A 22,500-nucleotide genomic window follows, 5' to 3' on the forward strand; every position below is an offset into this window, starting at 1 on the left:
TCAGCAAAGCCAATTCAATTCATGAAAAGGATTGTTTCATGAAATAATGCAGCATGAAATTCTAGGAACCTAAAAAATTGGATTTTCCCTCACAATGAAGAAAACAATCTGTTGAGTGTTTTCCCCCAAAAAAGCCAAACTTTGACCACCCACTAGACGGAGTTTTCCCCCAAAACTAGGTGGGCAAACAAGACCAGCTCTTAACAGCAACGACCCCTGGCCACAATGGCGTCCCTAATCCGAGCCCTCTTGCTCTAAGTGGCCGCCTTTAATCCCCGCGGCGTTAACCCGGCACCCCGGCTATCAAACCCGAATGTGTTGTTTAGCTAAGTGACAAATAACCCCGCCCCCCGACGTCAGATTAGGAGGAGAAAGCAGATCCTTAATCCTCAATGGCATGCTATAGCTGATAGCTTCTAGTTTTTTTGACGCGTCTAATCCGTCACCGCGGATGTTTTGCGTGTCGGTAAAGGTTCGGGTTACCCCGAGCCGGTCCGGCTCTTTCGCCACTTGCTGAATCTGTCAGCAAAAGTGTCCGCTTTTCGCCATTTCACCTTTCTTGACATCAGAATGTCTTCATTTTTAAAATGTTCAGAAAGATGGGCTTGTGTGGGTTTTCTCCGGGTACTCGTAAATTCTGAGTTAGCCAGGAGAGGGAGACAGGTGGTCGTAGTTCATTTTCATAGAAAAATGTAATCTTGTTCTTATCAGTTAAGGGATATGTGGGACTTTGTCACTTTGTCTAAATTAGTGCCACGCCATCACATGGGGCCGGGTAGTTTTTCTTGGGTCAGTGGGGGCATCATAGGTGGTCGTGGCTGTGATCCCAGAGGGTGGGCGGCCACCTCGGTCCACTAGGACGCGTGGGAGAGTCTGGTAGGCATGGCTTAATCCACATGTGTCAAAGTGGTGGGCCGAGGGCCAAATCTGGCCCGCCGCATCATTTTGTGTGGCCCGGGAATGTAAATGATGAGTGCCGACTTTCTGTTTTAGGATCAAATTAAAATGAAGAGTATAGATGTATATTACATTTCCTGATTTTCCCCCTTTTAAATCAATAATTGTCATTTTTAATCATTTTTTTTGTGTTTCTAGTTCAAAAATCATTTAGTAAAATCTAAAAATATATTTTAAAAAAAGGTAAATAAACATTGTTTTAGATCTATAAAAAATGGAATATTCAGGGATTTTAATCCAGTTCTATAAAACCAATTATTAAAAAAAGATCTAAATATTATATCTAAAATGGTGCGGCCCATGTTGTACCCGTGATTTAACTTAACACCTGCACTCATTTATAACATCACCTACTTCACCCTGTCACACCCACATGAAATCGAGTTGACATTAAAGCAGCCCGCGAACCAACCCTTGAACTAGCATCTTGTTGAGGTTTTTAGCCAGTTTTGATGTAGTACAGGTCCTAAAATGTGCAGTTCAAATTTAATAGTGAGACTTTTCATGTGTGGCCGTGAAGGCCGCTAGTATTTGCTGCCACATTCCCTTAGCCAAGCAAATGTTGTTGTAGCCAAGAAGCCCAAAAACCTCATCATCCATCACTTTCAGGGACACTTTTGCGGCTTCACCTGCTCGGCTCCATCCACGGGTGGTAAACCCAACAAAAAAAAACATGGTAAACATTTCTGTTTCAGACCTCAAGAATCCCCCCTGACATCCCATCGTCTCTCTTTCCAAGTCTGCCATCTTTCTCCCCAATGTCGACGCTTCTTACTTGACTTTTTCGACACCAAATGACGGCGCTTTTGACTTCGTTAAACGCAACTATCGCCTTGTACGCCGCGGTTTCGAACAACGGACAAAAGAAACGAAAGGAAGTCCATTGTTCGGACTTTAAGGCGAGAAGGAGTTGAAGCGCGGCTTGCGTCAAATCGAATCAAGGACTTTTTAGCCGACGCCGTTGGGGAGGGGGAGCCGTAGGTCGGCGTTTAAAGTCTGGCAGCGTGACGTCTTAATTAGTGAGACTTAACGCTGACGTCACGCTGCGACGGTCAGGAGTTGGACGAGGAAGAGAAGAGCGGCGAGCCGGAGACAAAACAAAGCCCGATTAAGGGGGCGGGGGGTCCGGCGGGGGGTCCGGCAGGGTGCGGGTTGACGTCGGATCAACTGTTTTTGGGCCACTGTCAGATAAAAGGCCTCATCCTGTTCTCTACTCTGCGTCCAGAGCGGCCAATTGCACCTTTTTGTGCCACCTTTATCCTTCCTGTCAGGTTACGCTTTCACGCGTGCTCGGCTTGATTGCCGGTAATGATCCCGCCGTGCCACCCCCTGCCGGCCAATGGCATGCCGGTTAGAGCTAGAAAGGGGGCTGTGGATAGACCGGGGTTCTTGGTAACCACGACAGCTGGCGTGGTGTTGGTGGTGTCGGTGTAAAATTGGGACCTTGACAAATGTTCTTCAAGTGACTGCAAGTGTTGGGAAATGTCAAAGGGGGACGTTAGTTGAGGGTACGATGCCATCTTGTTTGGATTCTTTAGGGGTACTTCAACTGCCCATTGGTTCAGGTTGCGGTGCTGTTATTGTGAGTCTTCTACACTTATCACGGATTCCCTTCTTTGCCATTTTTTTCGCAATTAATTGAAAAAAAATATGTCTAAGTTCATAAAAATGAGTAAAAATCCATGCTGAAACTGGAAGACACTCTTGCATGATCCTAATTTTAGATTTTTCTATTTTCACGGCTATGTTTGGTCTAAATTAACCACGATATTCGAGGGATGACTGTATAAATATGTATGACGGGAAACTTGTTTAATCATTCTGGTCTCATCACAAGGTATTTGAATCAATGCTATAAATTGTAATCTAGTCCGAGACAAATTTTTACCCATCATCAGTTTGTTTGTCAACCTTTTGAATGCTTCTTTTGTAGAGATTGTTCGAATTCTACAAGGATTTTTAATGGTTTAGAGACTAAAAGGCAAATGTATTTGGTTTCTTCTCCTGGTTTAGATAGTCAGGGACTTAAATACATTTTATGGCTCTCTGGTTTTTGGAGGTGCACTTATTTATGGACCTTAGCTAAGGGTGCTGTTTTTTCTCTTTTTGTGGGCCATTGTTATTGAAAAACAAACAAAATCCTATATGCATCAACTTGTTTGGGGTTCTTAAGTCATTTTCTTGGATAAGGCGTCTTCAAAGTTCTTGTTTGGTCATTGTTGTGTTGCACCTGGACCCCTTACACAGGGTGGGGGGGTTATTTTAAAGCCGTTTCACTTTGCCCCCAAAACCCGCCTTGTTCCCGTTTGGTTCAGGTTTCCAGCTTCTTTGTCTACATCCCGTTTTTAGGACTAAGGATTTAGCTGTGCCGTCCTTTTTTCGGCCCGCATCTGGAAAAACGGGTCTTCCAAAACTTTGCCTGAGGACTTTAAGCCTGGTGTCAGAATTGGACCAGACTAATTTATTGCCCAAAGTGTGTGTTTCTACACAATTGCCACAATTGCATTCAATTGACTGTTTCTTGTTCCTGATCCCGTTCATAGTCTTTGATTTATACTTCTACAAGTTCATTCCTATTTGGTCTTAAATGGTGCAAAATGTGTAATCCTATTTCCAGGATTTGTGCTCAGACACCAACTTTCTGCCTGGCAACATGCTCGTAACATAACAAACTAATCTAAACAACAAGAAGTAGCATATACTCCTCTCATATTATCAAAAAAGCTCTGCCATTCTACACTAACTAACCCGAAAAACCCTAAAAAAAATGCAACGCTCCACCCAGTGCTCATATATGTAAATTCATCTCCTATCTCAAGCTAAATTCACCCAAAATTTTACTCTGATCTCAAATTACTCATATAATCGAGGTATTACTATATGTCAAGGTATGACTATACCCCCATTAACATAGTCAATTAGCACCCTCACCCATTAAAATAGCCACACCGTGGGTTTTTTTGTCCGATTTGTTCCGGATTAAACACCTCACACACACACACATATATACACACACATATACACACACTCACGTTGGCCGCCATGTAATCACTTAGCGCAAGGTAGCGAAATGCCGAGTCAGCACAAGTAACGCAAAGGTCACACTGTTGTGTACCATTGGCAGGGACGTGTGTATGTGTGTGTGTGTGTGTTGGGATAACACCTGCAATATTGGCTGCTACAGTGGGAATGTCGCCTTTTTTTAGATTGTGTTGTCAATGTGATGGCTCAACATTGTGCGTGTGTGTGTGACTGGAATGCAGGCAGCGGTTGAGTGATCATAGTGTACGCGAGGGGCGCCGTAGGGATTTGGGAAGGCCGACCGAGGTGTCCGCTTATTGCGATGGAACTAGGAATTTCCCAGCTTCTTCTTACCACTGGAAAGCGTATCTAAGTTGATTAAATTTGCTCGGTGTAAGAAGTGACAAAACAGGCCGAGCCAAAGTCAGTCTGCCAAATTTTTGAGCCTGGCAACTTTTCAAATTTGCAGGCCATAGCGAGCCGTTTCACGCCAGAACGAACACGAGTCTACGTTGTCGTTAAACGGCACGCCGAGTCGGTGCGACCGAGCGGGGACAAACCGCGGCTTTTATAAAGTCGCATCGATTTGCCGCTCGCCTTCCTCTCTGGGCGGAGTCGTTTGTCCCGGCGCGGGAATTTTGTGTCGCGTCAGCTGGGCTCATTAGCTATCTCAGTTCTGCCTTCGTTAGCAGGCCATCTTTGACTCGCATTAGATGCCCATTGGCAGACATTTTGGCTCCTCGGAAGGAAACCACAAAGACGGTCAGTCAAGCCTATCAAGCGACTTGGCTAAGTGATTATGCACTATGCTACAGGTGTCAAAGTGGTGGCAGGGGGGCCAAATCTGGCCCGCCGCATCATTTTGTGTGGCCCGAGAAAATCATGAGTTTCTATTTTAGGATCAAATTTAAATGATGATAGATGTATATTATATTTCCTGATTTTCTTCTATTTAAAATCAATCATTGAAGTTTTTTAATACAATATTTTTTCTTTTGTGTTTTTAGTTTAAAAAGGATTTTATAAAATCTAAAAATAAATATATAGGTATTTTCTGTTTTCCACTTTAATATTGAATAAGATTTAAAAAAATGTTTACATTTGAAATTAAAAATGATTAAAAGATATATATTTTTAAATAAAAGTATTAAATAACTGGATTAATATCCCTGAATATTCAGTTTTTTCTACATCTAAAACAATATTTATTTTAGTTTTTCTCTAATATATTTTTAGATTTTACAAAATAATTTTTGAACTAAAAACAGAAAAAATGGATTAAAAAATGACAATTATTGATTTAAAAGGGGTAAAATAAGGAAATTTAATATACATCTATACTCTTCATTTGAATTTGATCCTAAAACAGAAAGTTAGCACTCATGATTTACTTTCCCGGACAACACAAAGGGATGCGGCGGGCCAGATTTGGCCCCCGGGCCACCACTTTGACACATGTGATCTACCATGTCGACGAAACGATACGACCCAATCATCTCTTTCTGATGCTTTGTCTTACGGGTCAACCTCGCTGGCCTCCCGCTTCTTGTTTGCGTGAACGCGCGAGCACTCGGCATCAAAAGTTCTTGATACTAATAATATGAAGCACTCGCCGGTCCGGTTGATGGGCCGATCATCCGAAAGAACTCATTTGTAGTCCACTCAAGCGAGAGTCATTACGTGCCTGAGTGCACGTCGGCGTCAACAGGAAGTCACGCAGACGTGTCACTCAATAACTTTGTCTCTTTAAAAGCATTCCGCTCAGACCAAATGGCGCATTTGATGGATTTCTTTCCACTAAACGTGCTGACAATCACTTGGCGACGCGTTTTGTCATTCTCAAGCAAACAAAAATATGAATCCGGCCCTTTAATTTTGGGCTGTTTCGGATTTCAGTACCTTTTTCAGCATGGCCACTATAAAAAATAATAATAATTCTGGACCAAAACACCCCGTTTTCGTTCATTTTTATTGATTTGAACCCTTCAAATTTTGATCCTTTTTTTCTATTTTTCTCAACTTTTCTCCCAATTTGTCATTTTTTTTTAAACATTTTTTTTAGCTCTGATTTTATTTAATTTTCCCCAAGCGTCTTTTCCGCACATCCCGACGAGGTCAGCCACGTGAGTGAAACTCACATCTGCGAAAAGTGTCTGGTCTCCACGTCAGTAAACTTCTCGTCTGGGAAAAACATCCCGCTTGAGAGCGCCGAAGTACTTTTTGACGCTTTCCGGACTTTGCGTCCAACTTGTCCGAGTACTCGGCCTGCTTTAATTAGCCTGTAAAAGTGACCTCCGGCCTTATATTTCTGTCATTAATTCAATTGGCTGCAAAAGGCTATGACAAGTGTAAGCACCCCTGGAAAAAAACTAAAAAATGTAATGTTCCAAGTCATTCCTGAACTGTTTTCCACCTTCCGGGAAAATATTATCATCTACCAAGACCTGATGAATTATTGCTTTAATATAGTTTATAGTGGCTGATCTGAAAAATGGGGTCCAGCGGACTCCTGGGGGTCCGGAAAGTAAATTGTAATAAATTATTCAAGTCATTTTTCAGGCATTTTTGAAAAGGAGTTTGACTTAAAAATAATTCTATATATTTTTATGTTTGAAAAAAATTATATAGTGTTTTATGAGTCCAAATATGTCAAATAAAATGTAACTCTTCTTTCAATAGGGCATTATTTTGAATTATTTAATAATAATCTCGAAATCGAGCCTGATGGACCAATTGTGATGTCACAACCAGAATTTCTTGAAAAAAGTGGGCGGGCATTCTTCAAATTAGAATTGATTTGATTGTGATGCCTAATATTACGGTATTCATTTTCTTTTATTGAAATGCTAATCATTTCCAAGCAACAGAGCGACTTATATGTGAGAAATTGTCAAAATCTACGATTTTAAGGCAATTTTAATGATGCGGCTTGTATGCAGGGCGGCTTATACTTGAGAAATTGTCAAAATCAACGATTTTAAGGCAATTTTAATGATGTGGCTTGTATGCAGGGCGGCTTATACTTGAGAAATTGTCAAAATCAACGATTTTAAGGCAATTTTAAGGGTGTGGCTTGTACGTGGGGCGGCTTATATGCAAGTAAATACGATCCTTATACTACCAAGAGTGAACCAATCAAGAAAATTTGTTTTGATCTTCCAAAAACAGGAAAATTTGGAGTAATTATGAACAACACTAACAATGCTCCATTAACCATAGCATGCAAATTCCAATTGTAAAGTCCATATCGATCCGTAAGACGTTCTAAAAAAGACATTTTACGATTCCGGCTTTTAAAGGCTTGTAAAAAAACCACCAGCAAATGAGCGCCCATTCATTTTTCCTCTTGTCATTGGACGGTTATCCCGTTGCGGTTTGTGTTGAAAGCTCCACTTGGCCACGGGAGGAAAAAAACGGACATCCGGAAGCAAGCTTTTTGCATTCGGACAAAGTCCTGCAAACATTGCAACGTTTTTTAAGCTTCTTAAGATTGATTTATAATAAATAGCCACTTTTGCAAAAGACAGCCAATCCCATATCTGTTAAATGAGTGTGCACCTGTATCAATAAGACACACTTTAAATCCATTTATTTCTTCGGTGCTGAGTCTCAAGCTGCGCTATATTTCATGCAATGACATATTGACTTTGGACGGCGCCGCGCTCGGAAAACATCCCGCCGCGATCTTTTTTTACGGTTCCGATTTTGGCGTGTTTACACGCGGCAACGTGACTTGAAACCACTTTGCTTTTTGTTTACGGGCCTCTCGAGTTAAAGCATTGAAGTATTTCTTTCAAAGCGATACTACTTTGCTACAAGTACCCATAATCCATATTTTAATTGATGTAAATAATTAATTGACTTGATGGAAAAAATTATGGGATCATATTTTGACCTTAAAGTGAACCATATTTAATTCCGGTTTAAAACTGACTGGAGATTATCGTGTTAGCATTTGTATGTATTGTGACTCATCCTTTTCCCCTTTTCTGAATCCACCCGCAATGCATTATGGGAAAGATTCCTGTCAGTCAAGTCGCATGAAGCCAGTCCTTTTTATTTATTTATTTTCACTTTTTTTCCTGTTTTTTTTCTTTTATGACGTTCCAAAGAAAGCAAAAAAAAAAGACTTGTCATTCTTTAGAGTTGTACTGTTGTCATGACGATATGAAAAGAAGAAAAAAAACATTCTGAATGAGTCATTTGAGTATTTTTGAGTGAGAGTAAAATGTGTCAGCAACTCTTTGAAATCTTGCTGTTTAGATGACGAAGATAGGCGTCCAATCACGTGGCTTTATTTGATAATCTTGTGTTTTGTTGGTGTTATCTTAATTTGCCGTTGAGAAAAGTGCGGGGTGGTCTCGCCGACGTTTCTTTGGCTGGGTCGACGGCCATGTTTGGGGGACGCAAGGTCATCAGGCCCAGTTGACCTTTCGGCGGGTGGTCAAAAGTTAAGAAGCCGTCTGGCGCTGTGTTTGCAAAATATCACGGGATATTTTTTTTGTCATATTCTGCCCTCCCGATTTGCTTGAACCCGGCTCACGTCTTTTGTCGTGTGACTCATTGGTTTTGTTTCCAACGGGAAAACGAACAAAAGATGGACTGCTTTATAGTCTGGGCCTAGTGGCAGATTACATTTCTGCTCAGGAATAGCATCCAAATATGTCATTTTTGAAGCCAAACTAACTTTGGCTGAACTCAAACTTGGGCCTTCTAATCATTACCCATAACTAATATTCTTCACATTTCCTACACAGCAGTGTTAGATTAAAACGCCCTCTTGTGGCTAATGTAGTCAAGTGCAGTTTTATCTCGTTAAAACTGAAGTACAGCAGAATGTTGCCTGCATTTAAGAATCTTTAGTGCATGTGTCAAAGTGGTGGTCCGGGGGCCAAATCTGGCCCGCCACATCATTTTGTGTGGCCCAGGAAAGTTAATCATGAGTGCCGACTTTCTGTTTTAGGATTTAATTAAAATGAAGAGTATAGATGTATATTAAAATTAACGATTTTCCCTCTTTTGAATCAATAATTGTCATTTTAAAATTATTTTTTCTGTATTTTTAGTTCAAAAATCATTTTGTAAAATCTAAAAATATATAAAAAATGTTTTCTTGTATTTTTAGTTCAAACATATTTTGTAAAATCTAAAAATATATTTAAAAAAGCTAAAATAAACATTGTTTTGGATCTATAAAAATACTGAATATTCAGGTATTTAATCCAGTTCTTTTAATCCATTTATATTTAAAAAAAACTTGATTTAGTGGGATGTCTTCAATTATTATTCTTATATAATTTGCTGAGGGACAATAAATCAAAGAGGATTCTTGTTAATAAACATATATTTGAACAACAAAGATTTCAATACATTGAAATATCTTTTAAAAATGTAGGAAAGGTCGCCAGGTTCATCTCTTCTTGTACAAGCAAGCTTTGAGGGTCAAGCTCAACTTTTTCACCTTTTCCGGCACGTCGGCCGTCTTGAGGAATTCAAACGAGTAAAAATGAGTGTTCTCCGTATCCTGAAAAAAATGACAGAAAGTTATTTGACATTATTATGTTGTTTTTTGTTGAAATGAATGAATCTTGTTCTTACCTTTGACAACAGTTTAAATCCCAATCTTGCCATCGTGTTGACGAAATCCTGCACGTTTTCGAATCGGCTCGCCACCTCAGCGATTTTTAAAAAGCCGCTAAACAAGATGGAGACGCAGTTAGGTGGCGGAATGGCGGATGAGACGACATCTTTTCGTTTGGCTTACCCTCGTTTCAAGACGCGGTTGGCCTCGGAGAGGAACTCGATCAAGTTGGTTCCCATCAGCGAGAGGCAGAAGACGGCGATGCCTATCGACCTGTCTTCGAGGGGGACCTATGGCGAGGACATAAATTAGTGTAAGTACACAAACTGCTTGATAAGCAGGTATTCTAATGTGTAAGAGTGACATTGACCGTCAGAACACTGTATATTTTTTATTTTTATTTTTTTTAAGTCAAATTATTAAGTATAATAACATGTAGCTAAAAGTTGTGTTCAAGTTTGGGACATATTTTCAATCAGGCATTTTTAAGGAAGCCCATTTCATGACATTCTGGTTGTATTTTCTATTGCAAAAAAAGTCAGATTAATAAGTATCAAAAAATGTATTAGCATGTAGTTAAAAGTTGTGTTCAAGTTTGGGACATATTTTCAATCAGGCATTTTTAAAGAAGCCCATTTCATGACATTCTGATGCTATTGAAAAAATAGTCAGATTATAATTAAATTGAGGATTAAATATACGCATTGGCAGTGTTCGGATGGTCAAGGTACGTTTTTGACTTCATTTTTAATCAGGCATGTTTAAGGGAGCCCAATTCATGGCATGCTTTGCTATCAAAAACAAAGTTTCATTATAAACAAAGAGTAAAAAAAAAATTATTAGCAGTGTTTTGATGGTCAGGTAAATTTGTGACTCATTTTTAATCAGGCATTTTCAAAGCATCACATTCGAACTTATTAACCAACTTGAATAATCCCAACATATATAGTAAAAACCCTGTAATCACCTTTGCCATATCACAGACCGTCGCCAGTTCGGAAGTCGCCACCAGGTCATAGCTGTGAACTTTGTTCTTAACACTCCGTGCTATTTTACAGTCGCCGCATCCGAAGTCGGCCACCACCACCGAAGCTGGCCTGAAAAAACACGAGCAAAAACCCTCTCGGTAACAGATTCCTCCTCCAAGACACAACAACAAAAACATATCCTTACTTGCTCTTAATATAGGCGATGATGTCATCCACGGGGTTGATAGGCCAACGGCTAACCTGAGCCGTGTAACCCCTGTGATAGATATGGAAAGCCTCCGGGTCCTGGTTGAACATGCGCCTAGCCGCGCCGCTGTTGGTACTGTACAGGAGTTCGTTGATGTAGCGGAATCGACCCGAGTCCAGGCGCTGCTGCATGCGTAATCGCAACTCACTTGAGCGTAAGTCGCTCAAGCTCGGCTCACTCGAGAGCTGCAAGTCGCTCGTAGGGTCTTCTTTAGGCTCTCCGAGCTCTTCGGGATTCTCTTGGCAAAGAATTTGTCTGAGGCGCCCACGTTTCAGCATCTCTGCTTTGTTTAGCTGGTGTTGGCTAACAGAATCTTCTGATTCGTGCATTGAACCGTTGACTTTCTGCTCTTTTTGGATCGGGCTGTTGACTTTCTGCTCTTTTTGGATCGGACTGTTGACTTTCTGCTCTTTTTGCATTGAAACCTTGACTTTCTGCTCTTTTTGAATTGAAACATTGACTTTCTGCTCTTTTTGCATTGAAACCTTGACTTTCTGCTCTTTTTGGATTGAAACCTTGACTTTCTGCTCTTTTTGCATTGAAACATTGACTTTCTGCTCTTTTTGCATTGAAACCTTGACTTTCTGCTCTTTTTGCATTGAAACATTGACTTTCTGCTCTTTTTGCATTGAAACCTTGACTTTCTGCTCTTTTTGCATTGAAACCTTGACTTTCTGCTCTTTTTGCATTGAACTATTGACTTTCTCCTCTTTTTGCATTGAACTGTTGACTGTCTCCTCCTTTTTCTTCTTGGGTATTTTCGCCGGCAACACGGAGGGTATGACGTCGGCTGTTTTTTTTCGTTTTTTGGGAAGTTTTTGCCCATTTGGTGTTTCTACTCTCTGGGTTGTTTTGGTGATGGAGCGCGTTGGAGGCAGGGGTTTGGCGACGCTTTCATCTTTTTTTGGGGGGTTGTCTTGGCGGAATTTATTCTTGCATTTCTTCTTGTTCTTTATTTTATTTCTCCACTGCTGTCTGCTCAATTTGAAACCATCGCCGGCGGCGTCTTCTTGCGGTGCTTCTTTTCGAGCTCCATCCTTAGCAGGTGCGCTTTTTCCATTTGGGACAACTTCAGGGTGACATTTATTTCTTCGTTAATACCAACTTTAAAAGTAAAATATATATATTTTTTAATCCAAGTCTTACCCTTTTTCTTTACCACTTTCTTCTCCTTGGTGACGTTTTTCTCCGTCTTGACGTCCACGTTATTTTCCGGCTCTGCTGTTGTGGTTGTGGCTACTTTGACCCGTTTCTTTCTGGTTTTCTTTCTCGTCTTCTTGCCGTCCAGCACGCCAGGTCCCGTGTCGCTATCGCTGTCACCCGGACGTTGGATTTCGCTCTTCCACTCCGGTATTGATCCCAAAGTCTGCAGGGTCCGCATGAAACTCTTCTTTCCCACCACATTTTTCGACTAAAAAGTATGGGAAATTACATGCTTAATTACACAATCAATACAACATGGCTAAAATGTCAATGTAAATAGGTAGTAATAACACTTTTAAACATCAAAATAGTATATATAACATACTGCAATCAACTACAGAACAAAGATAGGGTATTTTTGGATCCTTCTGCTTGATCCTACTATAAACTTGTAATAGTATGATCTGTGAATACTTTTACGGTGGCGCTGTTTGGCTTCTTTTTCTCAACATTTTGATGGATGACGTCCACAGCGTCGCTCCAGTCGTCGTCTTCATTAAACATCTTCGATGGCTACACTAAACTGTACATGGGAGGAGCAGATACTTAAAAATGTGACAACATTCGAGTATGATCAGGTTCAAAATCACTCACCAGACGACGAGATCCAAACAAGAGGACCTTTGTTAAGAATGTCAAATGTAATCCCGAGTATCTTTAAGGTATTTTAGCTATTGCACATTGTGATTTTGGCCAACTTTTACCACCACGTTTGTCACTCTATTTACATGTGTTTGGATGAAGTATGATGGAGTCCAATGCGCAAGTTGATGACGTAGAAGGTATGCGCAAATACAACACATACGAGGATAGATTCTTGAAGGTGGAGTCAATGGAGTAAGTCCTTGGCTGCCATCTTACATCGGTATACTTTCATATACAACACCGCGTACCCTTGTCGGGGGTGCTGGAGCTCATTTCGCCAATTAGTTGAAGGGCACAAATAGACAATACCCACTCCGAATCACTTCTACATTGAATGGTAAAACAAATTTGGGATATTCGTGTGTCTTTAGAATTCGTGCCCCCAGGTTGTATTATTTGATGTGCAATACCACGCATGGCCCGCAGACGGCGTTACGGTTCCTCGGGCCTCCGTACCACGTCCTTACGCGAGGGTGTGGACGTCGGCAGGCAGTGGGCGAAGCCACCGAGACGCAAAAGAACCTTTCTATTAACTTCTCCCGAGGTCCGTCTACATCTATTTTACTCTCTTCCATTTAGTAAGTATACGATTTTTCTCGTGACATTTATGCGATCGATGTGCTTGTTTAAACGTGAAAGGACGCAGTTTCTGGTCGTACTTCTTCCAACTCAACGAGGAGCGGACCGTCAAGAATGTAGGTTAGCTTGAGAGGCTAAAAGCTGCCAAAATGTCTCTTTTTCTTTCTGCTTCCTCTTCGCCCCTTTGTGGTTTTGACTCTACTCAAATATTTGGACCGTGTTATGGCTTGAGGTTGACAGGAATTTGACAAAGATATGTTTTTTCTCGTGGTTTTACGCGTAGATTCGGTAGCAGACATTGCTATCCAGACATAAATGGTAACCTCACCAGTTGATATTTACATGATATGAGTTTTGAAGTTGTGATTTTCAATTTGTATCGCACACAAACATCGTTCAATCCTTCAAGTCAGCAATGACGCGCAAATATTTGCTGATTTTGTTTAATTTTCCTTTAAATTGACAACTTACTATGCAATATACTAACAAGTACACATATTAGTCATTGATATTGTATTTTTATGCTTAAAGTACATTCTATTAACCACTCCCAATTTAGAAAAACAAACATTTTGATTGGCTGTCAGGTGTACCTAATCCAATGACCATCAGTGTTGTTTTTAAAGCATTGCTTTAATTTGGTTGATTTTCATTTATTGGCATTGTAATTAGCAGACTGCATTAACAGTGGGTTTTTCCCCCCAAAATGACTATTTTAATGTAACTTTTTCAGGTTTTTACAAAGCCCCTGCAATCGTGTCCCTCACTGTCCCCGGTGAGGGACGGATGAAACCTCCGACTGGTCGCCTCAGCTCAGGTTAAAGTCGGACGTCCCGAGATGGATGACATCTTTACGCAGTGTCGAGAAGGAAATGCGGTGGCTGTACGCCTGTGGTTGGACAACACGGAAAATGACCTCAATCAAGGGTGAGTTACTGTTTTTTTTGTAACTGGAATGTTTCATTGATTGGTTCATTCATTCCTGATTAAATCAAAAGAAAAAAAAGTGTATACGAATCTCATGACGTTTCTACTCAATTAACATTCTCAAAGCAACGACTGTCTGTCCCTTGAGACAACCTGCCCTGGGATTGAACCCACTTCTGCGGAAGTGCTTGTTTATAGGTTGGGAATTCCCTTAAAAATAGCTGACGCCGTCAAAGGAAGCCGTCCATGCAGGTTGTGAAGATCTTGGAGATCCAGGAAGGATTGGTCAAGACTTTGCAGTACTATTGCAGTACTATTCATCTTTAACAAAACTGCATTTCATCACAAAATGACGTCTACAGCAATCGACAATACGGCAGTAGTAGCGTTTCCATTAGTTGATTAGCATGCCCAGCTCTTTTCTTCCTGGTTGATTTATCGCCTCGGGTTAGGAGAACACTTCACTTTTCCATCCTTGCTGCGGTATTGGTGTAAAATTACAAGCAGTGTAGCGTATTTATACTGAGCTTGTATAAAATTAAGTTGCTTGGAAAAATAATTATGCCTGAAAGTGAAAAAAAATGTCCCACTTTTCCTCAACAAGAAGAATATTCTCGCGTTTTTGTTTTGTAAACCACTCCAAGTATCTCTCACATCTTAAATTTACTGTACAACCACCATATGTCAAAAATAGATTCTTTACCGTGGTACTTTTGATACAAATTAACCTGACTTAAAAAGTAAGACTGGCTAGTCATATCTGATATTTCCATTCACGATAGTAGTCCTAAATTGTTTACACTACTACAACACTCCCAGGAAAACGTTATGGCGGAATGCCGAATCTCCTTACAAGGAATAACACGCCAGCTGACCCGGACGACTGTAGTGTGTCGTGTGTCCAGACAGACAAGTGTGTGTGGAATGCGTATCACCTCCCCCGCGCCTTCTCAGATGAATCCTTTTCCGGCATTCTCATTTTTTTCTCCACTTGTTAGGAGACTGTCATGTCATTTGTGCTAATTGCAGTTCATATTTTCATTTCCAGGTGTTTTGCTGTCAACAAAAGACCATTGTCATCATGTGTGTGTGTTAGTATGCTAGTTGTGGCTTTAGCGCTTGTCTTTATTTAGCTGGAAGGTCCAAATCGGTAGCCGTATGCGGAGTGGAGACTCCTTGTTTGGAAAGGTGGGAGCTTTACAGGGTGATTGCTGATTTTATAAATAACTCCCTTTGTCAGTGTGGCGGGAAGTAGACATTTAGTGGTTGGCCTAACTCCGGCTGACAGTTTTTATGAATGGAAGTCCGTAAAAATTGCTCGTGGTTGAGAAGGTTTAGTTTACGTGGTCATTAGTTTATCGTAAAATGGAATGAATCATCCTTTTATTGTGGAGGAACGCTCATTTCCTTGGGTTTAGCCGGCCTGTTTGAAGAGCTGGGGTTGACGTATTCTGGTCTGCCTGGCTGAGGTCCGTTGGCAGGTGGAAGTGCCTGAAATAAATGACCGCAGTGGGCAATGGGGGGCTTAGAGCTAGAGGGGTGTGTATGTATGTGTGAAAGAAATTTAGCTCTAAAGGAAAATATCTCTTTTTAAAGTACCCTCAATTGGAAATAAATATTAGACAGTCAGTTATATGTCATTTGTGTCAAATGCTATTGAGTTATACATGCAGTTGGTCCACCAATCAGGGATTTACTACTCAAAATACAGTTGAAAAAGAAAAAAAACCTCCCAAAACTGGTTGACTTGGGCTGTCTGGACACACAGTCAGCAATTCACACCCACTTAAGACATGGTAAAGTCGACAAACATGCAGAATTGACACCCACTGCCATGATTAGGGACGCCCAAATGCATAGTTTTGGCTAACAGAAGGTCAATAACTTGGAAACCAGCATCGCATTATTTTGTTAGGTTTCAAGATCTTAATTGCAGCATCAGACTTCCTTCCGGTTGGATTTATCCACTCATAAATTTGAACTAATGACTTTTCAGGGTTTGGCCTTCTAGGCCTGACAGGAAATGAGATGAACAGATAGGCCCTTGTGGTGGGACTGAGAGGGTCTGTGCGGGACCTCCACGTAGCCCCACTCAACGTGTTGCCACAAGCCAGCTCACCAGGCGGTGGGGTGAAGGGTTGAGATTCCTTTGTAATGCTACTTCGCTTCTCTTTGGTGTTATTGTGCTGCACAGTGACTCAAAACAAAAGACTTTAATTTGAGGCTTTAGAGCAGTCAGACTCGGGTTGGTTAATGTCAACTTGATTTCATGTGGGCTGGACCATTTTAGATATAACATTTAGATTTTTTTTTTTTTAATAAATGTATTAAAAGCCCTTAATATTCAGTTTTTTATAGATCTAAAACAATGTTTATTTTAGCTTTTTTTAAATATATTTTTAGATTTTACACAATGATTTTTGAACTAAAAAGACAGAAAATATGGACAAAAAATTACAATTATTGATCTAAAAGGGGGAAAATCAGGACATGTAATATACATCTATACTCTTTATTTTAATTTGAAAACAGAAAGTCAGCACTCATGATTTACTTTCCCGGGCCACACAAAATGATGCGTTGGGCCAGATTTGGCCCCCGGGCCGCCACTTTAACACATCTTCTTTAGAGGAAACTTAGGCGAGTCAAGTCAACTAAAAAGTAAGAGAGAAAGACATATTGGCACAGATTAGATGAAGCTCAGCTGCCCTTAAAAGGACCGTGGCTGCTCTTTCGTCACCCCCGTCTAGATTTGATTGACTGCCATCCCGCTAGCGTTCATCCGCCTCGGGGCCGCCGTCGGTCCGTCTGACGCTCCTAAATGTGATACGGCCATAGTAATGCAATAAATCAAATGATATTGCGCTTGCCGTTTTGACGTCTGTGACTTTTAACTTCACAGTGACGACCACGGCTTCAGCCCTCTCCACTGGGCGTGCCGGGAAGGCCGCTCTAGCGTGGTGGACATGCTCATTATGCGAGGCGCTCGCATCAACGTCATGAACCGTGGGGACGATACGCCCCTGCACCTGGCTGCCAGCCATGGACATCGAGACATTCTGGGCAAGGTAGTGGAAAAAAACCGAGTCAATAATAGTATACTACTGTGTAGTTTCATGTTAAGTCGTCACCATTTTATTGCAGAACACTGCGCAACTCTGCCGTTGCAATAGCTTGCGTAATCTAGTCAATGTTATTGTTGGCAACGTTTGTTGTTTTGGATCTCTTGTGCATGGTGTCAAAATTTGTAACGCTGCTGGTGAGATATTTGCTTGAATATTAGGTAACACATGCCCACATTGAATTGAATGCTTTTATTGTTATAAGCAGCTTGTTTAAAAGCAAAAGACAATTATTATTATTATTATTATTTTAAATGGGTGTTTAACAAATAAAAGATTGAGTTCACACTTGGAAAAGGTGAAGAAATTCTATTAGTATCTGAAATTTTAAGTGTCTACGTTACACGGTTTGGATAAACATAGCGAGAGAATCTTAACATACACACACCCATAAATCATGCTTTATAAAGATTAGAGATTAAACAACTATAATGAGATTTAAAGCTTTCACCATATAGTGCACAAATAACAACAACAGACAAATAAATGCAGCCCAAGGATAATTTACAGTCTGTTTTTGACTTTTTTATATGTTTTTGGTTGCAGCTGATTCAGTGCAAAGGAGACACCAACGCTGCCAATGAACACGGGAACACGCCACTACATTATGCCTGCTTTTGGGGTCAAGACCTGGTAGCAGAGGTTAGTACATCATCCATCACCCAGCCGTGCCCTCAAAAAATCATTTCATTGATTAAATGAGCCCCAAACTCTTTTGTAGGACCTTGTGAACAATGGGGCTCAAGTCAGCATTTGTAACAAATATGGGGAAACTCCTCTGGACAAAGCCAAACCTCACCTGCGAGAGCTTCTAAGAGGTATCCCATCAGCCCTCTTCTCATTTGTGACTGTTAAACAACTTTCATTTTGTTCCGTCTTGTAGAAAAAGCAGAGAAAATGGGACAGAATTTGACCAAAATCCCCTTCAAGGACACTTTTTGGAAAGGCACCACAAGAACTCGACCCCGTGAGTATAGACAGAAATGCAAGGATGATGACCAAAACAGTTCAGCTGTTTTTAACAATACACTTTGTATTTTTTTGTTGTTGTTTCCAGGCAATGGTACTTTGAACAAACATGCAGGCATCGACTATAAACAGCTTTCTCTCCTGGCTAGAATAAATGAGAACCAGTCTGGAGAGGTATGTTGAGATACATTGAAATGCATTGTATAGATAATTTTAGCTTGGCGGGGGTTTAGCCTCAAATATCAATACAAACTATCTTCCAAAATTCAAGACTAATATATTATTTTCTAAGAAATGCACTGTGAATAGAAGAAAAATTAAACCTAGGACGAAAAAGTCCGGAAAAGTCAATGTTAAATAGCTAGTTTGGCCATATCTGAAAGGTCGGTGACCCTTGAAATATTTTCCTGTACCCCTGCAGTTGTGGCAAGGACGCTGGCAAGGCAACGAAATCGTGGTCAAAGTACTGAAAGTCCGCGATTGGACCACCAGAAAAAGCCGAGACTTCAACGAGGAGTATCCCAAACTCAGGTGACCGTCCATGTTGTGTTTTCTTTCTTCTCTTGATCACCATTAGTCTTGTTTCTGTGCCCCAACCACTATGTATGCACATTTCTTGCTACATATCTGTAAAAGATAGTCATAGTAAATTTAAAAATACTTAATTGAGTTCATATGTTAAGTTCTATGTGCATTTTTCATTTCCACTCATTGTTGAAGGACATTGCTTGTTTCAAATGCGCCATATTTGTATTTTGTTGTTGTCTGTCTCCTCCTCATCACAACCCCAGGATCTTTTCCCACCCTAATGTCCTCCCTATGTTGGGAGCTTGTCAATCACCGCCAGCCCCTCACCCTATCATCATCACACACTGGATGCCTTACGGCTCCCTCTACAATGTTCTACACGAGGGCACCAGTGAGTACTTCAAGGAACGATCGATCATGTACTCGTAAAGCCAATAGGTGCTTTTTTCCTCCAATGTTTGTGTTTCTTCTCGTCTCGTCCTCAGACTTTGTTGTGGACCAGACGCAAGCGGTGAAGTTTGCTCTGGATATCGCGTGTGGGATGGCCTTCTTGCACACGCTGGAGCCCATGATTCCACGACATTATCTGAACAGCAAGAGTATCATGGTAAGGAGATATAAAAAATATAGATGAAAAATTACTTTTTATAGGATATTTCTTAAACTCACTAGTTAGTTAATAGTCATTTTTTTTTTGGTTTTTCATGAGAAATAAAAAGGATAATTTTTTTTAAAACATCCTAAAAATAATCTAAAATGTTTTATTTAAAATTTTTGAATTTTTTTAAGTGAAAATAAAAATAAAAATGCTATTAATGCTGTTTTATTTATTAGCTTTAATGTTATTGAGGACATCAATATTTCTTCTCATTGTTGTTCTTTTATTTAAATCAATATTTAATTTATTCATTAAAAAATAGAATAATTATTAGCACTTTTAAAATAAAACAAAATAATCAAGATCTAACATCCCATGTATGCAGATATCACATTTTGGCTCATGTACACGTACTTAAACAAATATTTATATTGCGTCCCATAATGTGATGGTCACATATTTGGACCCCAATTTACAAAAAAACAGTCCAAAGGGTTAAAAAAGGTTTTCACCCTATCAAACTGTTTTAGATAAACATTATGTGAGTTAACTGAATGTCCTTAAAACCTTTTGCCTACATGCTGTGAATGTATCTCCTCCCCCACACGTCCTTTTGAGTCCGAAGTGACACGTTACCCGTGTTCCATCCACACAGATCGATGAAGACATGACAGCCAGGATCAGCATGGCCGATGTCAAGTTTTCCTTTCAGTGTGCTGGCAGGATGTACTCCCCCGCTTGGGTTGCCCCTGAGGGTACGTGATGCAGTATACTCGCCTTCAAAGTGACATCTTAAGCATGAACGATCACTTTAGGGGGGGAGGGGAGGGTAAGGAAACTATAATCTCTACAAGATGTCCTCCAGAGATGCAGCGTCTAAACTTATTAGGGAGGAAAGAACGTTTGAAACCAGCAAGAAGCAGAATTTGTCTTTTAGTGAATCGTAGAAGTGAAATGGTATTTTTTGCAGGTTTTTATAGGCTCTAATATACCCATATTTGATAGCATTGAGCTAATTTGAATAGAAAACATGTGCCTACCACTGAAAAAATGTATTTTTTTCACTACTGTGTTTTGATGAGTATAAGGCGCACTTAGAAGTCCTAAATTTTCTTTAAAATAGACAGGGCGCCTTATAATCCAGTGTGCTTTATATATTTAAAAATAAAATTTGTCATTCATTGAGGGTGCGCCTTATAATGCAGCGCGCCTTGTAATGTGGTGCGCCTTATAGTCGAGAAAATACGATAAATTAGACTTCTGCTAAGTAGTGTGGAATGAAAATTTGAAGTAAACTTCATTTTAAGTACTCAGAATTCTGAATGAGCCGCCACATTCAAAACATTGCCACATTTCCCTCATATTAAACACATTAACATGATAAAATGAATTAACAATTCACAAAATACGTTACTGAAACATTGAGGCAAGCATGACTTTTGAAAGAAATTTTTTTAAATGTATTTTTTAACATTGTTTGCCTGCTTTTCCTTGACAGCCCTGCAAAAGAAACCAGAGGACATCAATCGACGGTCAGCCGACATGTGGAGTTTCGCCGTGTTGCTATGGGAACTGGTCACCAGGGAGGTGCCCTTTGCTGACCTCTCCAATATGGAAATAGGCATGAAGGTCAGCAGCCTAAAAAAAATAGCCAGGTGCCCTTATCTTTTAAGGGCAACCATGGAAAAAAATGTCCTTCTTCATCTCATTTCAGGTTGCCTTGGAAGGCTTGAGGCCCACAATTCCACCCGGCATCTCACCACATATCTGCAAGTTAATGAAAATCTGCATGAATGAGGACCCCGCCAAAAGGCCCAAGTTTGACATGATCGTGCCTATTCTGGAGAAAATGCAGGACAAGTAAAAACAAAGAGCAGACTTTTATTTTTAAATGTATTTTTTCTTCTCCCTCCCCACCCTGGGATGTTGCCTTAACTATTTTTCTTACCGCAGTATTGAGCACCGCCACAACTACAAATCAGGCAGCAGCTAATTGTTCGCTTTTTGTCGGTATATGTCCGTTTTTATTGTTTTTATTTGTGTATGTCCGTTGTAATCGTATGGACTAAATAACCTGTGGAGAGAATTCATTCGGATCGGAATGTTTTTTTCTACAGAATATGCTAAAAGCAGGTCTTATCCCACCCTGAGGTGCCGCATCAGCATTTTTGCGAAGCATGACAATGCATTACTTTGCGTATTCATGAGTAAAGCTATTTTTATTTACAACTAACTCATGTTCCCAAAGCTCCTAAGATGGCGTGCGGACTAAAGTCTAGTGTGATTTGTGATGTCTCCTTTGAAAATACAGCACAAATGTGCTTTTGATAATATTTTTACCATTATATAAAGTGCCTGAGATGAAACTTAAGCGTTGAATTGTGGCTTACGACGGAGAACAAATAGCGTACTTAATGTTATTCGTCGTTGTTTTTGTTTTTTCATTGCGTTCAACACATGATTATTATATTTTCTTGTTTCTTTAAACACATTTATGTTATTGTTAGTGTGCCTTCATCAGCTTGCTTGATTGCGTCCAAGCCAAAATCGAAAGCAACCTTTACAGATGTATGTATTTATATATAAATATATAAATATATTGAATTGAGAAGTTGTATTTTCATTTGTGTGATGCAAAATTGTTTGTAGGTTACAAGTTTGCGAAATGAGGCAACGTGAATACTTAAGGGGGCAGTTTATTTTACAATATACTTGAGTGATAACCTAGTAATAATTGTTTTTATATTTAATGTGAAGAAAAACACAAGGACATCCTAATTATTTCCACTGAGGGCCACATACAATAAATTGGATAGAAATGTGAGTGATAAAAGCTTAAAAGAAGGAAAATGTGATTATTACTAATAACAAAATAGGTATTATTTAAAATACAATACAGTGGAAATATCAGATATAGTGTCAGTTTCCTTTAATTTCATTTAGGGGAACTAAGTGAATTAAATAAAATATTCCAAATATATTATATGTAATTATTATTATTTACAAAAAAAGGCTAATACTGCGGAAACAATTATAATCAACGAACAATATATCTATAACACAATTATTGATTAACTACAGTATACACATAGTACTATGTTATAGTACTGGACCGGTTGGTATCACCGACCGGT

At 39.9% G+C, this 22,500-nt stretch overlaps 2 protein-coding genes across 4 annotated transcripts; one reads left to right on the plus strand and one right to left on the minus strand.

The window, feature by feature from the left end:
• Positions 1-9,304: 9,304 nt before the first annotated feature.
• rrp8 (ribosomal RNA processing 8) lies at positions 9,305-12,786 on the minus strand. The gene is made up of 8 exons (XM_077723435.1): positions 12,593-12,786; positions 12,413-12,521; positions 11,942-12,206; positions 10,733-11,864; positions 10,527-10,656; positions 9,743-9,849; positions 9,577-9,673; positions 9,305-9,502 (listed from the first exon to the last, which is right to left on the minus strand). The coding sequence occupies exons 2-8, from the start codon at positions 12,500-12,502 to the stop codon at positions 9,389-9,391; spliced, it is 1,935 nt and encodes a 644-aa protein (XP_077579561.1). The 5' UTR covers positions 12,503-12,521; positions 12,593-12,786; the 3' UTR covers positions 9,305-9,388.
• Positions 12,787-13,074: 288 nt separating this feature from the next.
• LOC144200899 (scaffold protein ILK) lies at positions 13,075-21,978 on the plus strand. Of its 3 annotated transcripts, none has more exons than XM_077723275.1 (13): positions 13,075-13,221; positions 13,956-14,149; positions 17,052-17,217; positions 17,818-17,913; positions 17,993-18,089; positions 18,155-18,238; positions 18,329-18,414; positions 18,662-18,771; positions 19,032-19,159; positions 19,254-19,375; positions 20,022-20,121; positions 20,865-20,995; positions 21,081-21,977. In XM_077723275.1, exons 2-13 carry the CDS (start codon positions 14,061-14,063, stop codon positions 21,228-21,230), a joined length of 1,359 nt encoding a protein of 452 aa, XP_077579401.1. In that variant the 5' UTR covers positions 13,075-13,221; positions 13,956-14,060; the 3' UTR covers positions 21,231-21,977. The 3 variants fall into 3 exon arrangements, with proteins under 3 accessions (XP_077579401.1, XP_077579402.1, XP_077579403.1); XM_077723276.1 differs by having other exon boundaries at positions 13,080-13,187; positions 21,081-21,978; XM_077723277.1 differs by lacking the exon at positions 13,075-13,221 and adding an exon at positions 13,321-13,338 and having other exon boundaries at positions 21,081-21,978.
• Positions 21,979-22,500: the final 522 nt, after the last annotated feature.

This window comes from Stigmatopora nigra, chromosome 8 (assembly GCF_051989575.1).
Source record: "Stigmatopora nigra isolate UIUO_SnigA chromosome 8, RoL_Snig_1.1, whole genome shotgun sequence".
NCBI lineage: Eukaryota > Metazoa > Chordata > Actinopteri > Syngnathiformes > Syngnathidae > Stigmatopora > Stigmatopora nigra.

Coding starts and splice junctions, on each gene's coding strand:
- LOC144200899 (XM_077723275.1), top strand. CDS start 14,061: ATGGATGACATCTTTACGCAGTGTCGAGAAGGAAATGCGGTGGCTGTA. Junction 14,150..17,051: donor GAAAATGACCTCAATCAAGG/GTGAGTTACTGT, acceptor TTAACTTCACAG/TGACGACCACGGCTTCAGCC. Junction 18,415..18,661: donor ATGAGAACCAGTCTGGAGAG/GTATGTTGAGAT, acceptor GTACCCCTGCAG/TTGTGGCAAGGACGCTGGCA.
- rrp8 (XM_077723435.1), bottom strand. CDS start 12,502: ATGTTTAATGAAGACGACGACTGGAGCGACGCTGTGGACGTCATCCAT. Junction 12,207..12,412: donor CAAACAGCGCCACCGTAAAA/GTATTCACAGAT, acceptor CATACTTTTTAG/TCGAAAAATGTGGTGGGAAA. Junction 9,850..10,526: donor CGGTCTGTGATATGGCAAAG/GTGATTACAGGG, acceptor TCCTCGCCATAG/GTCCCCCTCGAAGACAGGTC.